The sequence below is a fragment of the Trichosurus vulpecula genome, chromosome 1 (assembly GCF_011100635.1).
Source record: "Trichosurus vulpecula isolate mTriVul1 chromosome 1, mTriVul1.pri, whole genome shotgun sequence".
Lineage (NCBI taxonomy): Eukaryota > Metazoa > Chordata > Mammalia > Diprotodontia > Phalangeridae > Trichosurus > Trichosurus vulpecula.
In genome coordinates, this window is record NC_050573.1 from 237,366,733 (window position 1) to 237,385,045 (window position 18,313).

The following is an 18,313-nucleotide window of genomic DNA, read 5'->3' on the forward strand; positions in this document are numbered from 1 at the left end:
TTGTCTCCCTTGATAACAGATATTTCATATTTCAGTAGGGGATGATTCAACGGTTTTAAAATAAAGTGGTAAAGGGGAACTCATGGCAAATGGTTTCTCAAACTCCCAACCCTTAGACCCTAAGCTTCTGATTGGTAAGCATTCACCTTATGTTGCTCACTTCCCAGACATCTCCATACCTATCACTCACTCATTTTTCTTCTCCTTAACTATAGCTAGTTTTGAGAACAGTAGTATCAAACCTTCTTGTTGTTCAGTCGTGTTTGACTATATGACACCATGGACTTTTGTCCATGGGGTTTTCTTAGCAAAGATACTGGTGTGCCTTGCCATTTCCTTCTCTAGTGTGCCCCCATTTTACAGATGAAGAACTGAGGCAAATATGAGTTAAATGACTTGTCCAGGATTATACAGCTAGTTAAGTGTCAGAGGCTGGATTTGAACTTGCATCTTCCTGAACCCAAGTCCAATGCTCTATCCACTGCATCACTTAATATCAACCTCACCATTTCTTTTTTTTTCTTTTGGCCTTTTTTTTAAATTTTGAAAAAAATTTTTTTTCCAATTACATGTAAAAACAATTTTTAACATTAGTTTTTAAAAATTTTGAGTCCCAAATTCTCTCCCTCCCTTTCTCCCCCCGCCCCTCTCTGAGACTGAACAATTGATAGAGGTTATACATTTGCAAAACATGTTTCTATTAGTCATGTGAAAGAAAACAAACAAAACACCACAAAAAGAAAATAAAGAAAGCAAAAAATAGTATGTTTCCATCTCTATTCAGACTCTATCATTTCTTTCTCTGAGGTAGATCGCATTTGTCATCATTAGATCTTTGGAACTGTCTTGGATCACTGTATCACTGAGAACAGCTGTCATTCATACCTGATCACAGTACAATATTGCTGTTACTGTGTACAATGTTCTTGTTATGCTTACTTCACTCTGAATCAGTTCATGTAAGTCTTTCCAGGTTTTTCTGAAAGCATCCTGCTTGTCATTTTTCATAGCACAGCAGCATTCTATTACTCATATACCACAACAACTTCACTATTTCTAAAAAACAGGACACTGTCCATTGGTTGCCTTCTGACCATTTCCCCAACTATCCAAAACTCTCCTCCCCTGGCCACTTCTCTTTCCCATCCCTTCTAGATCTTCTTTCCCTATTAGAATGGCAGGGACTGTCTTCCTCAGTGCTCGTCACATAAATGCTTAATAATGCCTTTTCATCTACTCATTCTATTTCATTACAGTATTGAGTATTTTGCTTGTTTACTTAATTAGGTTTCTGATATTAAAAGTAATAAGTTATCTCACCTTCAATTTCCAAAAACATTTATTTAGGAACACTTTCTCCCTTCCCTCCTCCCCCAGCATATACACATTTATATACACATATATATATACACACACAAATACACAGCTACATATGAGCTTATGGTAAAAAAAAAGTATACCTTTCATGTGGCATTAGAAAGATACTCCTCATTAAAGACTATAAGGCAGGTGCTGTCAAATTTGGGTTGATGGCCTGAGCTTTGAGGTGAAGCTATCCAGGCCAGAAATTACAAGAGACTGGAGGTCACTGGCTGAACAACTTCATTAAACTGCTGCAGAGCTGAGTGTTCATAGAGCTCCAGGAGACTGTGACAACTCTCAATCAATCCTTTAAAAGGTTGCAGCTTTTCCATTTGTTGAAACAGATCAACCTGACCCTGAAGGATTCTAATACAGGTAATGTGAGATCCCTGGTTGATGGGGCGTGGGACTGGTGACCAGAGGGGAGTGATGGATAAATGACTGAATGGAATTCCCCCTTTGGCCAAATTGAGTATTTGAATGTTACAAGCATTATGTCAATAGAATGTACATGACAAGCTTTGATTATTATCACAGACCCAATTAGGGCTACTTACTCAGTACAATGAGATAGAGCTCTTCATGTAACAGGCAATTATTGAGATCTATTAACCTAGACACTAAGGATAAATGTCCTAAGAGAGTATTGCCATCATGAGTTCAAAGAGGCCACAGGAGAATTGAGATTCACAGATGATGAGAGAAACAAATACTTAAGCACAATTGCCTTACTGTCTCATTTATAAATTAGATACATACATGTTTTAGTATGTGAACCACACTCATTTGGAGGAAGAGCAGTTAGTGCTTAGAATCTTAAGGCTTCCACTAAAGGTTTTAAGTTCTTTAAAATTATGATTCTTAATGGCTCAAGCCCTATTGGCATTTGTAGTTCCTAACACTATGCACACAGTGGGCATATCTGTGGATAATAATGTAAAAATCCTAAATTGAATGTAATATCATAGGTGAAGGAAGAAAAACTCTCTTAATTACTTTTTGCCTTTCTTCCTCCCGTTGAATTTCTGAAGGCCATCATAGTGTATGGTTTTTCATTTGAATAATTTTTATTATAAATACAAATATAAACTTTGTCCTTCAATAGTCTTTTGGAGATCCATCAAGAATAAGCTGAGTTGAATGACTATCATACACTGGCAGGTTAACACTTAGAAAATAAATTCCGGGAACGACTGGAAGATACAAGTAGGTGAGGAGAGCAGAAATTCAAATCAGCTTTCCACTCTTGATGCATACTGACAATTGGCAGCAGACAATTACTATCTAAATAGCCATGAATGCTTTTGTTTCACAAAAACAAAAAAAGACTTTGTGCTGACATCTTAAGAAGTGAAGTCTGCATCTGTAATACAATAATTAGCATTTCTTCTTCATTCACTGGAAGAGATGACAGAAGCTTTCTTTTGGTACTTGTCTACAACTTCTTTGATATTTTCCAAGAAATCTTCGGCAATGAATTCTTCACATTCTCTGTCTACTCTAACAATCTGATCTTCAAGGTGCTTCTAGAAGAAAAGAAAATTAAAATTGTCAGTAATTTAAAACCAATAACAAAACAAATTACAGCACTGAAAAAGGTGCAGTGAAAATTTTACTAATATTTTCAATTTATGATAATTTAGTTCTAAAAGTATGAGGTAGGTTGGTAATAAGTATTTATAAAGTACCACTGTTAAGGGATACATATACAAGCAAAAGAAAATCTCTGTTCTCAAAGAGCTTACATTATAATGGGGGAAGACAACACACAAAAGGGAGGTCAAAAGAGAGGGGAAGGTGGAGTCAAAAGTCCAGTTAGGAGGGAAATGAAGGATGGATGGCCTGGGTTTCTCTACAAAATAGAGGCCCTATAAAGAAATCAGTTTTTCTCTTTTCATTTCGTCCCTCAAGATACACAAGTTATAGGAGTCTTATTGATAAACATTTTGTCTTGTAGAACAATCAGTTAAAACACATTCTACACGACAGACGGAGAAATGGAGCCGGGTCTGTAAAAGCAGATGTAGGGGCATAGTGTGCTGTGTGGCCTGGTCTAGGAAGGAAGAGACATCAGGGCCTATATACAGCTGAGAGAAATATGTTTTACTTTAGAAGACAAAAATATTCCTTGAAGAAACAAGTCTTAGATTAACTCTGGATTCCAAATAGGTCAATGAAAAAATAATTCCTGTTAGTCTTTAGCAATTTATTTTGCGTGGATAACCTTTATAAACTATGTCTCTGTATACTGGTTGGGCAACCTTTGACTACTCATTTTGATTCCACAGAACCACAGAATTGAAAAGCATCTCAGAGGCTACCTAGCCTAACCTGTATCTGAACAAGAAAACATACTACAACCATCTACCCAAGTGTTCACTGGATGACCACTAATGGAGGGGTGGGGATGGAGACACTCCACTACCTCCAAGGCAGCATGATTTCTAGGAATTTTAATGCATAATTCTGCCCTCTATGGGTAAAGCAGAATAGTCAGATCCCACTTTCACATAATCATCCTTTAAATTCTTAAATACTGAATGTTCCTCACTTTTTTCCTTCTCCCAATGAAGTCTTCTATTTCTTCAAATGATATAATTTACTAGATGTCCTCCAGTTGAACAATGTCCTTCATAAGAAGTTATGTGACAAGAATTGAACATTATACTCTAGTTTTGGTTTGACTGAGACAGAGAACAGAAGAACTATTTCTTCCCCAATCCCATATTCCATGCCTATTTTAAAGCAATTTAAGGTCACAATTTTTTTTGGCTCCTTATTACACTTTTACCTCAGAGTGAATTTTTAGTTTATTAAAACATCCAGATTTTTCCAGATGAACTCTTATCTAGCCATGCTTACCCCTATTTCTGTATTTGAGTAGAAACAGTAAGTTCACCAATGAGACTTTATTACAATATTACTAGATTTAACCTGCTGAAACCTGTGGGTTTTTTGCATCCTTTCTTATAATAACTATCCCCTTCCTAATAAAATAGGGACAAGGGCAAACTCCAAGACTACATTACTAAAGCTCCTCCTTATAAGCTGATGATGAACCATCAATGACATTTCTTTGACTCCGGCCATTCAAACCTTTCTGAACCTACTTAACTATATGACTGCATAGGAGATAGCTTTATATTTTATCCTTAAGAATAGTATTAGGGACTTTGCCAAAGGTTGCATTAAAATCTACATAAACTAGATTTACATTGTTCTTGGGATCTACTAGTGTAGTAACCTAGTTTTTTTTTTAAAGGAAAATGAGTTTAATTGGAAATAATGTTTTTGAATGAAGACGTAGTTTATTGTTAACTATTTTATCCTTAGTTTGTTCTTTCTCAATAAACTTAGGATATACAGAAAATCTCAAAAGACTTGAAATTCACCACCTAGAACTTCAGCATTAATTAGTGAAACCCTTAAGAGTTAAATTAAATTTATATATTAAAACCCAGTAATCTGCTACCATTGGATGTTGTTTTTGGTACTTATCACTGTACAGAGAGAGATTAGGCAGTTTGAAGAGAAACAGCAGTTTGAAAATGTCTGTAATGCTTATGATTACAACTGAAGCCACATGCATGCACAGAATCTAATCTAATTAGTGTAGAACAACATTTCTGCAGAATATAAAAGTTAGTTTTAAGTATTTTTAAGATAGAAGAATAGAGCTTTTGCCAAAGGAATTTTAAATTCAGAAAGATCTTAGTGTTTCCAACAAATTTTTACTTACTTCGATAGATCCAACATGGGTTGCAACCATTTCTAGAAGACGCTGTAAGTTATTGCTCACTTTTCGTCTTTCTTCAGTTGTCATTTGTAACACCAGCTGGTATCTGTGGAGTAAAACTTTTGCTTAATTCATCTAAGAATTTTAACCAGTTCCTTGGAGGTTGTAAGGACTTAAATGGATAGGCTGAACCAACACAATAAAAACTGATGCTACCTAACTTTAGTCATTCTATTTTATAAAAATAGTATTTTATAGAGCTAGAAAAAATAATTTTAAAATTAAAGTTGAAGAACAAAAGGTCATGAATTTCAAGGTGTGAAAACAGAGCAATTAATATTTCCTTTGGTTTCTACTGTACTGATTTTACATGTAATTGATTTTATGCTGTATTTATTTTTATGAAATTTGCCTCAACTTACTGGGCTCAAATATGCAGCTTCTCCCAGTCTGAATTGGCTTAAAGGCTTGGTTGAAAGGGAGTGTAGCTATAGCTAGCTCCTGGGACATCTGTTTGCTAATCAGTTTAACTGGGGACTTGTTTTCTGTAAACAATTGACCAGCTTAAGATGGAGACCCTTCCCCAAAGACAATTCTCTTGTTCTCCCTAGTCCTTCTGTAATTAGGGGAGGTTTGATCTTCCCCAAGGAGACAACTAACCTGGTGGTCCTGATTTAGGTGGTTCTAATTTCCTAGTCAGGAGGTGGTTGAGTCCCATAAAGCAATGAACATTGTTTTACTGTCACAGAAGGACATGATAACACCTGAAGGCCAACCCACTTTCCCCAGCTTCAGCAAATCTGAAGGTTCCCTAACTACTTCTTACCCACTCCTTTCCCACAAATGCTCTTTTCCTTCTCATGAGGGTTGCTGGCCTGAATGAGGGGGCCAGTCTGACCCACTTTATTAACAGCATATGTCACTGTTAATAAGCTGATCTTCCTTGAAAAAAGGTGGTTCAGTTTCCCTCTTATTGCATTTTACTCCCAACAAAGGGTAAAAATGGAAAAAAAAAAGTGGGGAGGAAGGTTTATCAGTACCATATCTTAAACTGTATTACAAAGCAGTAACCATTAAAAGAACTTGATTTGGTACTGGTTAAAAATTTGGGAATTTGTTTTGCCAGACTATGTATTTGTTTTTCAGGTTTGTTTTTATATTTTAATTTGCTTAAGAGAGGAAAGTAGTGGGACAGATTAATAAAAAATACCTGTTACTTGAAAAAAAACGGGAACATATCAATATAGAGAAAAGGTAGAGTGATGCCTTCAAAAGCCCTTTTAAAAATTATCATTTTTTTCATATTGGCTTCCATTATAATTTATTGTATTCTTTCCATAAGAATACAAATATTCACTTTTGGTTCTCTTAAAGTGAAATATATGTATATGTGTGTATTCTGTAGATATACACACATATAAAACTGCACTTGGTTTATTTGTGCAAAGTTTTTAATTTTTACATGATCAAAGTAACTAATTTTTACTATATCATCTGTTAGTCATAGATGCATCCCCCTATCCCTAGTTGAGAAATTAACTAGCCATTTCCTTTCTAAGTTTTTTGGCTTTATTATAATTTTTTAAAAAAGTTTTATCAATTACTTTTGTTTTTGTGTCCCAGTGATTTCCATATTTTACCACCAAATCCCATAGTGAGCCTTCCCTTGAAGCAGTGTTAAGTAAAATCAAATGACATAACATGATGCCACCATTTTTCCTTTAACTTTTTTTAACAGTATGACTTTTTATAGGAACATTCATCTATTTGGAATTGTGGTATATGATATGAAAATTATACTCTAAGTCTAATATCTGCCAGATTGCTATGCAGGTTTTTCGACAATTTTCGCTGAATAGAAAAGTTCTTTATCCATTATCAAAGACCTGACGGCCTGTTTCTTTCTAAGTCTTGTTTATCTGTTTCACTGATAAACTTTTCTTTTTATCTAGTAATAAACAATTTTATAATTGCTATTTTATAAGAACTAGTAACAGAAAAGTCACTTTATTAGTATTCCTTCTCTATTTTTCCCTAGATATCCCTGGCCTTTTGCACCCCCCAAACTAATTTTTACTATTTTGACTAATTCTATAAAGAATCTCTTACAGATCTATTTGGATGATAACATTATTTTTACTATGTTGGTGTGGCTTAGTAATGAACACGGAATTTTCACTAATTTAGGTCTTAAGTACTATGTGAATCTTGGTGGGTTAATTCTAAGATAAAGCATTTTATCATTTTAAACTCTATTTCTCTGTTTTTCCCTGTTTTTCTATCTTTATTTTTTTAGTAACATACAGAGATGCTGATCATTGGGAGGTACTGGTGGGAGGGGTATGTGTGTGGGTGTGCACCTTGCCACTTTTGCTAAAATTATCAACTGTCTCAACTAATTTTGTATTGGTTTCCTAGGGTTTGTTAAATAAACCATTTCATCAGTAAATACAGGTAATTTTGCCTCCTTTGCTAATATCTATCCTGTTAATATATTTTCTTGATTTATTGCTAAATTCATTTCTAGTAGTATGTTAAATAGTAATGATGACAGTGGCTATCTTTCCTTCTCTTTTTATCTTACTGAGAAAGCTTCTAGTTCTCCGTTACAACTAATACTACTTCTTGGTTTCAGATAAGATTTTTTGGCTTATAAAGCTATGGTTTTGCTATAAGAATTTATATTTTTTTTTCTCATTTATATAGTCCTTTAAGGTCTGCAAAATTCTTTACAAATACTATCTCATGGAGCAGCTCAGTGGATAGAGAATGGGTCCTGGAGTTGGGTGGATCTGAGTTCAAGTCCAACCCCAGACACTAGCTGTGTGACCCTGGGTATGTCACTTAACCCTAAATGCCTCGAAGAACAAAAAACCCCTCGAAACAAATACTGTCTCATTTGACTGTCCTAACAACCCTGGGAAGTAGGTGTTGTTAATATTCCCATTTTAGAGATGAGGAAACTGAGGCAGATGGCAATTAAATTACTTGCTCATGGTCATAGCTAGAAAATGTCTGAGGTAGGATTTGAATTCAGGCGTATTTATATTCCTGCTATATTTTTCAGAGTCCACATTTCAGAGTATTTCCATTTTCTTTTCTACTTGATCAATCCTCATGTTTGTTTTCCAGAATTTTCCTTTGTTGTACCAAGGTTAATTTTTTAAATCTTCCTTAAGTTCAAAAAGATCTGAGTTTAAATCTGACTTCAGATATTTACTAGCTGTGTGACCCTGGACAAGTCACTTAACTTCTCTCAGCCTCAGTCTCCTCGAATGTAAAAAAAGGATAATAATAGCACCTATTTCCTGGGGTTACTATGAACATCAAATGAGATAATATTTGTGAAGCACTTAGCACAGTGCCTGGCACATAGTAAGTGTTTAATAAATGCTTGTTTCCTTCCTTCCTCCTAAAACTTCTCTCTTCAAACCTCCCATATCACCCATTCTCACATCAATCCTTCTCCTCCCTGTAGTCTCTCAGCTGAGGACTTCATTTATTTATTCATCCATTCATCCATCCACCCATTCATTCATTCATTTATTTATACTGAGAAAAGAGGCATTAAGTATTAGAACTTTCTTTTCTGTATTTCCAACCTCTGTAACCAGAATGGCCTTTGTTTTCTTTGAATGACTCAGCTTACCTCGTTGAGCTTCCCCGGACACTGGGGCTTGCTCTTCCGGGGCAGGAGGCCCAGCGGCCGGGCCGGGGATCAGGGAGCTTCCTGTGTGATGAGTCATGGGGCTAGCTGAGGGGAGGTGTGTTAACCTGGTCTGCGCTAGGGGGAGGGGCCAAGTCAAGAACCAATCGGCCCTGGTCGTTCAGGCGGCGCTTGATGACGTCAAAAACTCTGTAAGAGGGGAGAGGACAGCTTGAAGATCCTCCTTTCCTTTTCCGGTTGGAGCCAGAGACGCCTACAGCCGAAGCTGAGCTGCCGGTAGCAGAGCTGACTGGAGGCTAGTGGGTAATCTTCTTACCGTAGAGGGGAAGCATGTATACGATTTTGCCTTATACCATCTCGCTTCTCTGTGGCCTCCTGGTTACCCTTGTGAGGCGGACTTATTGGGCCTGGAAGCTTTTGATGAAAATATCAAAATGGGGACGCTGGTTTGTGGGATTGTTACTGTGGAGTGTAAATACATGCTTTAGTTCTCCTGCCTTCTGCCTAGAGAATTCCTTATATCCTGCGGTTCCGGACCTTTTAGGCACATATGAGATTCTCTTTGAAATCATAAATTCTGCCTTCCTAATATATTTGGCGACGAGGATGGGATCGCTAGATGTAAGATCTCTGTTCAGAAGGCAGGAGAACTAAAGCATGTATTTACACTCCACAGTAACAAGCCCACAAACCAGCGTCCCCATTTTGATATTTTCATCAAAAGCTTCCAGGCCCAATAAGTCCGCCTCACAAGGGTAACCAGGAGGCCACAGAGAAGCGAGATGGTATAAGGCAAAATCGTATACATGCTTCCCCTCTACGGTAAGAAGATTACCCACTAGCCTCCAGTCAGCTCTGCTACCGGCAGCTCAGCTTCGGCTGTAGGCGTCTCTGGCTCCAACCGGAAAAGGAAAGGAGGATCTTCAAGCTGTCCTCTCCCCTCTTACAGAGTTTTTGACGTCATCAAGCGCCGCCTGAACGACCAGGGCCGATTGGTTCTTGACTTGGCCCCTCCCCCTAGCGTAGACCAGGTTAACACACCTCCCCTCAGCTAGCCCCATGACTCATCACACAGGAAGCTCCCTGATCCCCGGCCCAGCCGCTGGGCCTCCTGCCCCGGAAGAGCAAGCCCCAGTGTCCGGGGAAGCTCAACGAGGTAAACTGAGTCATTCAAAGAAAACAAAGGCCATTCTGGTTACAACCTCCAGGACCCTATCCCACCCACCCCCTTCTTTACTTCAGTAAATCCATAGGTATATACTTAAGCATTTACTATATGCTAGGCATAGTGATAAGCCCGGCAGAGAAAGACAAAAGCAAACAGTCTCTGCCCTCAAGGATCTTACATTCTAATTATAGCTAAGTAGAAGATGCATGCATAGTGAAACAAGGTAACCTCAGAGGCCAAGATTAGAAATCTCTGATAAAGAGGTGGCTCTTTGTACCCTTGATTCTATCCCCTCTCATATTCTCCAGCAGATTGTCTCCTCAATTATCTTTCCCCCATCTATTGCTCCACTCTCTTCTATTTAATAGTTCCTTCTCTAATTCCTTCAAATATGCAATTCTTAAAAAATAAACAAATCAAAAAAACTCTTCATTAGATCTGATATCTCTTCTCCCGCTTTTTTTTCTAGCCAAAATGTTAGAAAATGTTATCTACAGATGGCCTTTTCTTACTTTCAAACTTTTGTAATCTAGCTTCTAATCTTCTCACTGAACTGAAATGGTTCTTTCCAAAGTTATCATAGGATCTCTCATATGCCAAGTTTGATGGCCTTTTCTTAGCTCTTTCTCCTTGGTGGCTCTGAAGAACTACTGACCACCCTTTCCTAGCTTCTCAGGGTTTACATAACATGACTTTCTCTTGGAGTTCTCCATCCACCCTCTTTCTCATCTCAGTCTCCTTTGAATAAATGAATAAATAAATAAATGAATGAATAATGAATGGATGAATAAATAAATGAAGTCATCCATATCATGCTATTTAATTGTGAGTACACCCAATTCTCTACATTTCTTACTTGAGGACTTTATCAGTTCTGAAGAGTCAAAAACCCAGAAATACCTTCTCCTTGGCCCCCCAAAAGTTTTCAATTCCAACAAAAATGAAGTCCATGCATTATATTCCCTTTTCCAGACAACAAACCTATTTGACTTCATTTTATATACAATACTAGAAAGCCTCATCTTTTCAACATTGTTGGGGTATCCTAGGTAGACTGAGTTTTTGTAGATAATCTTTTTATATGATTAAACTTTTAATTGCTCTTTATAACAACCTTTTAGTGTTACATACTCCTTGATGGCTAAGGATAGTCATTGTGATCATTGCTAATACTTTGCTTGTGATAATGATGTCTTAAGAAGGCTGTTGAGGTATGTAGGACTATTTGCCCTTAAAGTCAGTGGTCTCCCCAGGCCTCTGAGCAGTTCTGAAACCTAGGACTATCTGTTTTACAGTTAGTTCTTGTAACAACATGTTCTTGTACAATATGGAAAGGTATCTGCGTCTAGGTTGTAGATGAATCTTTTTTTGGTGACCATTTCTATACTCCTTAGATACTTCACACACTGTTTTAGCTTCTGTAGTTTCAATTTCCCCTAAATAGTTTCTTTTGTTCATTTTCTTGATGGAAAAGAAGACAGAACTGAAAGCTGCCAGATGAAGAGAAGTTGTCAAGATGAAGAGAACAGTAGAAGAAGGTGTTCACACTGAATGACCTCAATTTTCTCAGTAGAGTAAGAGGTAAAACCTCCATTGGTGAGAGAGAGAGGGGAGGAAGAGGAGGAAGAGGATGAAGAGGAGGAAGAGGTGGGATGCGTGAGGAAAGAAGGTTTAGAAAAGCTTTTGTGGGGAGTGAGATAGGGAAGTAATTACAAAAAAAAAAAAAGGATTATCTTGATGCAGTGAGGCCTCAGATGAAACTGGATAACATTCCATCCCTGGAATATACTGCCTTACCTCCACCTCTTAGACTCCCTTGTTTCCTGGAAAAATTAGCTCAAAAACTACTTTAATTAAATTAAGCCTTTCCTGAGTCTCCTAACTGCCAATACCTTCCCTCTTGAAACTACTTTGCATTTAGTTTGTATAGTTTCCTTTCCTTCTTTCTTATCTTTCTCTCTATCTCTCTGTCTGTCTGTCATCTTGTCTCTACCTGTAGACTCTAAGCTCCATAGGACGCAGAATGCTTCATTTTTGTCTTTGCATCTCCAGTGCTTCACAATGACTGTCAGCTATTGGGCAAATGATGTTTTGTTGAATGATTCCTTTTAGTGCTCTTATCTCAAATCTTAAGAGATGCTAGGTCTTTTATTATCTCTTATCGTGAGTATAAAATACTTTAGAAGATTTTGTGGTAAATGCCCAGTTGTCTTCTAGCAGTTCTTTCCTTCTAGAGATTGCTTCTTGCTCTTTATTCATTATATTAGAGTCTTTTTTGCTTATCCATTTTGTCAATTTTTCTTTTACTACTGCTGAGGGTTTTCCCTCTTACATGTCACTACTCACTCCACCAGTTTGACAGAAATGGCTGGTTTAATTAAACTTTTACTCAATAATTTAAATTGTTTAAATTAAATGAAAATTCTCATATTATGCTTAGATACCGTAAGTTATCTAAGAAATAATTAGCTATCTTTTCTTGACAAATATCCTGATAGTAGTAAGTAGGAAAAACAGCCCAAATGCTAAATAAATGGGTTTAATATTACATTTTCAATATTTTGCTTGTTACAGGTTCCTGCTCCCTGATCATATCCATGCTATTTATCAGTTTAAAAACGTTCGAAACTACACATAAATTTGTACCCTTATCTCAAAAAACTCATTTGAATAAAAGGTGAACTTACTGCTGTTGAATGTCATCCAATTCACTCATGGCTTCACTGAGGCCCTCATTAACTCCGCTTTCAAGTAAATGTTTATGTTTATCCAGGGACTCCACCTCAGTGGTACATTTTCTGTCTTTCTCTTCAGCTTCCTTCAAGGACAAAGTCATAATTATGGTGTTTTAAATTGACAGGCATTATTTCAAGTAATTCTTTTAAATGACTAAAGACTTATGGAAATAAAAATATTTTCCCTGTGTCTGCCCTGATTACATACTGTTATGCTTGCTATAATGTCACACATATAGGAAATCAAACTTTCTGCTGGGAATTCTATATTCTAGAAGACTAGATGATTCTGGTATTTCATTATAGCAGGATTGTCTAATATTTATTCAGTGGTAATTCCAGCTTCTAATACTAGGGGACTGTGTGATACTTCATCTGGAAGTTTGATTTTTAATTTTCATTTGCAGATGATAGAGTCTTATTCCATATAGGAATTATATAAATGAAAACGATAGGGTCTTAAATGCAAAAATATTAGATATGGAGCCAATTTGCAAAGTATACTCTATTTGGAATCAGAAATTCCTGGATTTGAATTTAACACTTATAAGTTATATAACCCTGGGTAATTCATAATCCCCTTGACCTTTATTTGATAAATCTAATTTTCAAACTGTCATGTCCACGGCTATTCCTGCATCTGACCTTACAATACACCGGTCTTCATGACTATATTTTCTTATATGCTATATTGTACTCTTGCATTGGTTATTGAAACACCTGACTCAGGTAGATATTATTCCAAATTAAGATTAGAAATCTGATTCATATTCTGAATATGAAAACATAATAGTATTGGGATAGCAATAAGAACTGGGACAAAGAGCTTAGTTTTAACAACTATTTCTATTGATTAAGGTAAAGAAAAGGCTATCTATTAATGTTGAGTCCCTAGCCTAGTGATGTTGCAGATTCTGAGACTGGGTCCCACCTGTGATATATAAAACATATGGAAAGAAAAATATATTTCATATGGGTACCTAATGCAAGGGCACAACAAGGGTGGGCAAGTATGGATGTGTTGGGAATTGCATTTCTGAAATGATGATTTGCATTAATGAGATCATTGTTATATAAGATCCATGTATATAGTTACATATATAGATACATGTATATATTGACACATATATACCTATATATGAATCTATAGTGATAACTATTTCTATTGCTATAGAAAGATAGAAAAGTAACACAAGTTTACTATCTTCTTATTTCTTAATTTACTTTTCAGGCACTAAAATATATCTAGCCAGTCAACTAATTTTGAGTGACAAGGACTGGGCCTGTGATTTCATTGGTATAGGGAACGCCCAGTTGAGGAAATTCCCTCTACCCATACAGAATTTTAGGAAATTGTCCAGAGCACTGAGAAGTTAAATGCCTTGCTCAGGATTGTGTAGCCAGTATGTTGAAGAGGTTGGACTAGAACCCAGATCTGCCTCGCTCAAAGGCCAACTCTATCCATGGCTCTATGTTGCCTCCATTTTGAACAGTCTCTCTAAACAATAATGTGACATTTGTTCTTACCTTAATTTTTTGTTCTTTAAGATCCTTCAGTTTTTGGACCTCATCATTTAACATTTTTGTACTCCTTTTCACTTCTTTCACCATTGTGTTCACCTTGAAGAATAAATCTTGGGTTTAAAAGTCATTAGAACTACCAAAAGATGTTAACAATTTAAGTTTTTTTTTTTCCCAATGATTAACCAGTTAATTTCTGTCAAAGGTACCACCATCCTTCTAGTCTCCCAAGGTTGCCTTCAATTCTTCACTCTCCCTCACCTCACATCCAATCCATGATCAAATATTGCCATTTCCACTACCACAACATCTCTTTCATCTGACCCCTTTTCTCTATTCACATAATTATCTGAAAGCAGAACAAGCTGCCTGAAGAGGTGTCACAGTGGGGATTCTTTTTTGTGTACAAATTAGACTAAATGGCTGCCCTCTCAAATTCTGTGATTTTCTGCCACAGACTGTTCTTTAGCCATGTTTTCTTCCATCTGCTGGACCATCTCTTTTCCTTGCCCCCCAAACATGTAACTTTCTATTCTGGGGTAAAAACTTCCCATTTGTTAACTCTCTGATACTTCCCTGCCTGTGATCTCAGGGGTGGGAAATCCGACCTACCAGAGCAGCAGTAATGCCCAGGCTACTCTCAAGAATGGACTCAAGAGTTCTAAATCATCAAGGACTTGACCTGAAACCAGATTTGCTAGAGGTTCCCTCAAAATAGCCCAGGTTGTGTCTTTATCTAGTTCTGATTTGAATCTGTTAATCCTTGTCTATGTGTATAAGGTGAGGTATAAATCCTAACCCCAGTGAGAGAGTCTTGCTGGGTAATTACATTCATATCCTTCACTTATTCTTCCTGTATCATGTTCCTTTGAGTGTTTCCAGTTAAGCTACATGGTCATTCTCTTTAGGTCCTCCTTTAAATATACCAGATAAAATGGCCTGTTGCTTTTAGTGTAAGAGGAAGTATGGATTGAGAGGCAGGGAGACCTGGGTTCAAGTTCTTCCTTTAGGCAAGTCACTATATCAAACTCAGGCCTCATTGCAGCTAGTTAACTCCTGAGTACTGTTTGAACCAGATTAAAATATAATTGGGAAACATTTAACAAAAGAAATAAAAGTACAGTAACATATAGATAATCGTAACTTGTAGTTTTCTATGTCGATATGTAGACGGGCAGGGATCCTTCGTACTGGCTGAGAGTCCTCCCATTCCTCTTTGAATATTCATTTTTTCTCTTCATGGATTACACTCAGTTTTGCTGGGGAGGTGATTCTTGGTTTTAATGCTAGCTCTTTTGACCTCTGGAATATCATATTCTAAGCTCTCTAATCCCTTAATGTAGAAGCTGCTAAATCTTGTGTTATCCAGACTGTGTTTCCACAATACTTGAATTGTTTCTTTCTGGCCACTTGCAATATTTTCTCCTTGACCTGAGAACTCTGGAATTTGGCTATTATATTCCTGGGAGTTTTCATTTTGGGACTCTTTCAGGAGGTGATTGGTGGAATCTTTCAATTTCTATTTTACCCTCTGGTTCTAGAACATTGGGGCAGTTTTCCTTGATAACTTCTTGAAAGATGATGTCTCTAGGCTTTTTTTTTGATCATGGCTTTCAGGTAGTCCAATAATTTTAAAATTATTTCTCCTGGATTTATTTTCAAGGTTAGTTGATTTTTCATTGAGATATTTCACATTGTCTTCTATTTAATCATTCTTTTGGTTTTGTCTTATAATTTCTTGATTTCTCATAGTCATTAGCTTCCATTTGCTCCATTCTAATTTTTGAGAAATTATTTTCCTCAGTGAGCTTCTGCATCTCCTTTTCCATTTGGCCAATTCTGCTTTCTAAGGCATTCTTCTCCTCACTGGCTTTTTGGATCTCTTTTGCTATTTGGGTTAGTCTATTTTTTTAAGGTGTTACTTTCTTTAGTATTTTTTTGGTTCTCCTTTAGCAAGCTGTTTACTTGTTTTTCATGATTTTCTTGTATCACTCTCATTTCTCTTCCCAATTTTTCTTCTACTTCTCTTACTTGCTTTTTTAAATCCTTTTTGAGCTCTTCCATGGCCTGCGACCAATTCATATTTTTCTTGGAGGCTTTGGGTATAGGAGCTTTGATTTTGTTGTCTTCTTGAGTGTATGTTTTGATCTTCCTTGTCACCAAAGTAAGTTTCTTGTCAGAGTTTTTTTCCCCACTGTTTGCACATTTTCCCAGCCTATTACTTGACTTTTTAACTCTTTGTTAAGGTAGGGCTCTGCTTCCAGTGTGAAAGGCAAACTGTTCCAAGCTTCAGAGGTTTTGTGCAGCTATTTTCTAGGATACTTCTAGGGACCTGTAAGTTTTCAGTTCTTCCAAGGTGGTATGATCGAAGGAGAGGTGTTTACTCTTTTCCTGGCCTGTGAGTGACCATGAGCACTCTTTTCTGCCCTGGAACTGTGAGGAGGGTTCCCTCTCTACTGCTGCCACAAGCTCTGCTATGCCCGTGCTCTTCCTCTCCCCAGGACTGCCACCCAGGACTTTGACCCAGATCTAAGTATGGACAAAGCAACAGAGTCCTGCCTCAGTGCTAGCAAAGAGACCCCTGTAATCTTCTGACCAGCTGTTTGATCCCCTTACTGTCTGTGTACTGAGAGCTCTGGATGTAGCCACTGCTGCTGCTGCTGACTTAGTCACTCCCAAGGCTTGCTCCTGGTTTGCTGGGGATGGGTCTGGGGATGGACTGTGCTCCTCTCTCACGCAGATTCAACAGACCTTTCCTACTGACCTTCTAAGTTGTCTTTGGTGTTACTGGGTTGAGAAGTCTGGAAACTACCACAGCGGCCAGTGATTCAGTCCCCTGAAGCCTGCTTTGGGTTTGTTGGGGCCCAGTTTGTGCTGGACTGTGCTCCTCTCTCAGCCTGGTGCAATAAACCTTTCCTGTCAACCTTCCAGGTTGTCTTGGGCTGGAACTGTTTCACTCTGTCTTTTTGTGGGTTCTTCTGCTCTAGAATTTGTTTAGTTTTTTTTTATAGGTATTTGGAGGGTTTGGGGGAGTGCTTAGCTGAGTCCCTGTCTTTATTCTACCATCTTGGATCTGCTCCCACATTTCTCTTTGAGTTTGACATTACTGCTCTAAAACTATGATTTATGGAAGAGGTGATCATATGCATTGGTGGAGAGTGTTTCTTCACCCTTTACCAATGCCATCAGGGACATGGCTAAAAAAATTGCTTTCAGAATTAACTAACTTGTTTAATCATTCATTTAAAGCCTTTTCTATTTCTAGCAACTGCCTCTGACATCCCAACCTCATAGGCTTGTTGTGAATAAAGCAATTTGTAAAGCTTAAAGTACAATACAGATATGAATTATTGAAATTATTTTTGAAGTCTTATCTTCCTAACTTACTTGTTCTAGGGTCTCTTCTGAACCCATTTTTTTATGTAGAATGTTGCTTATTCCTTCTTCATATTGGTTTAAGAGCTCCTTAAGTGGTATCTATAAAACAGGGAAAAATGGTTTGTTTATAAAGTATGATTATAAAGGCATCAGGAAATTTCATTTTTGGTATTCGTGGCAATCAGTGTCATCACTTTTGAGTGACACTGTGTCTATTGAAAAAGCTGTTAACTGTTGAATATGTTCAACTCTGGAAATGAAGTACATTATAATACCTGCATAAGCTAATCAGATTAATTTAAAATTGAGAAGTTCTTGACTTTATCAATTATTTTTTCCAACATAAGATTATTTGAAAGGATTTGCTGTGTATGCTAAAAAGTCATCCAAATCTATATGCTTGGGATGAAGGGTGACCTATTGCATTTCTCTACTTTTTCTTCTGCAGAAGAAATACAGGTAATTTTATGCTAATGGTGTGTATGAACTGAGAATATACAAACACCCTTAAATCAAACATAATTTAAAAAATCCATTAAATACCAAAACTAAACAGAATTTTGATTTGAATAGTTACTGGCTTTATCCAAATACACATTTCTGTACCAGAACTAGTTTGTGCCATGTATAGTATCTGTTAAATAAAGAATGAATATTCTTATAAATGAACTATCCAATTCGTTAATAATCAGTGGGGTAGATAGAAAGGAAAACATTCTTTAGATGTTATTTGAAGATTAAGGTAT

The 18,313-nt window shown here is 36.9% G+C and overlaps 1 protein-coding gene across 2 annotated transcripts in view; it reads right to left on the reverse strand.

Moving 5' to 3' along the window:
• Positions 1-1,323: 1,323 nt before the first annotated feature.
• Positions 1,324-18,313, reverse strand: part of NDC80 (NDC80 kinetochore complex component) — a 55,183-nt gene continuing 38,193 nt past the window's right edge. Inside the window, exons 13-17 of one of the 2 annotated variants that reach the window (XM_036735910.1) lie at positions 17,577-17,666; positions 14,196-14,288; positions 12,621-12,751; positions 5,102-5,204; positions 1,324-2,888 (exon numbers count right to left, since the gene is read on the reverse strand). In XM_036735910.1, coding sequence (XP_036591805.1) covers positions 2,754-2,888; positions 5,102-5,204; positions 12,621-12,751; positions 14,196-14,288; positions 17,577-17,666 — 552 coding nt within the window. In that variant the 3' untranslated portion in view covers positions 1,324-2,753. The remainder of the gene's footprint in view (positions 2,889-5,101; positions 5,205-12,620; positions 12,752-14,195; positions 14,289-17,576; positions 17,667-18,313) is intronic. The other variant, XM_036735918.1, reaches the window with a different exon arrangement.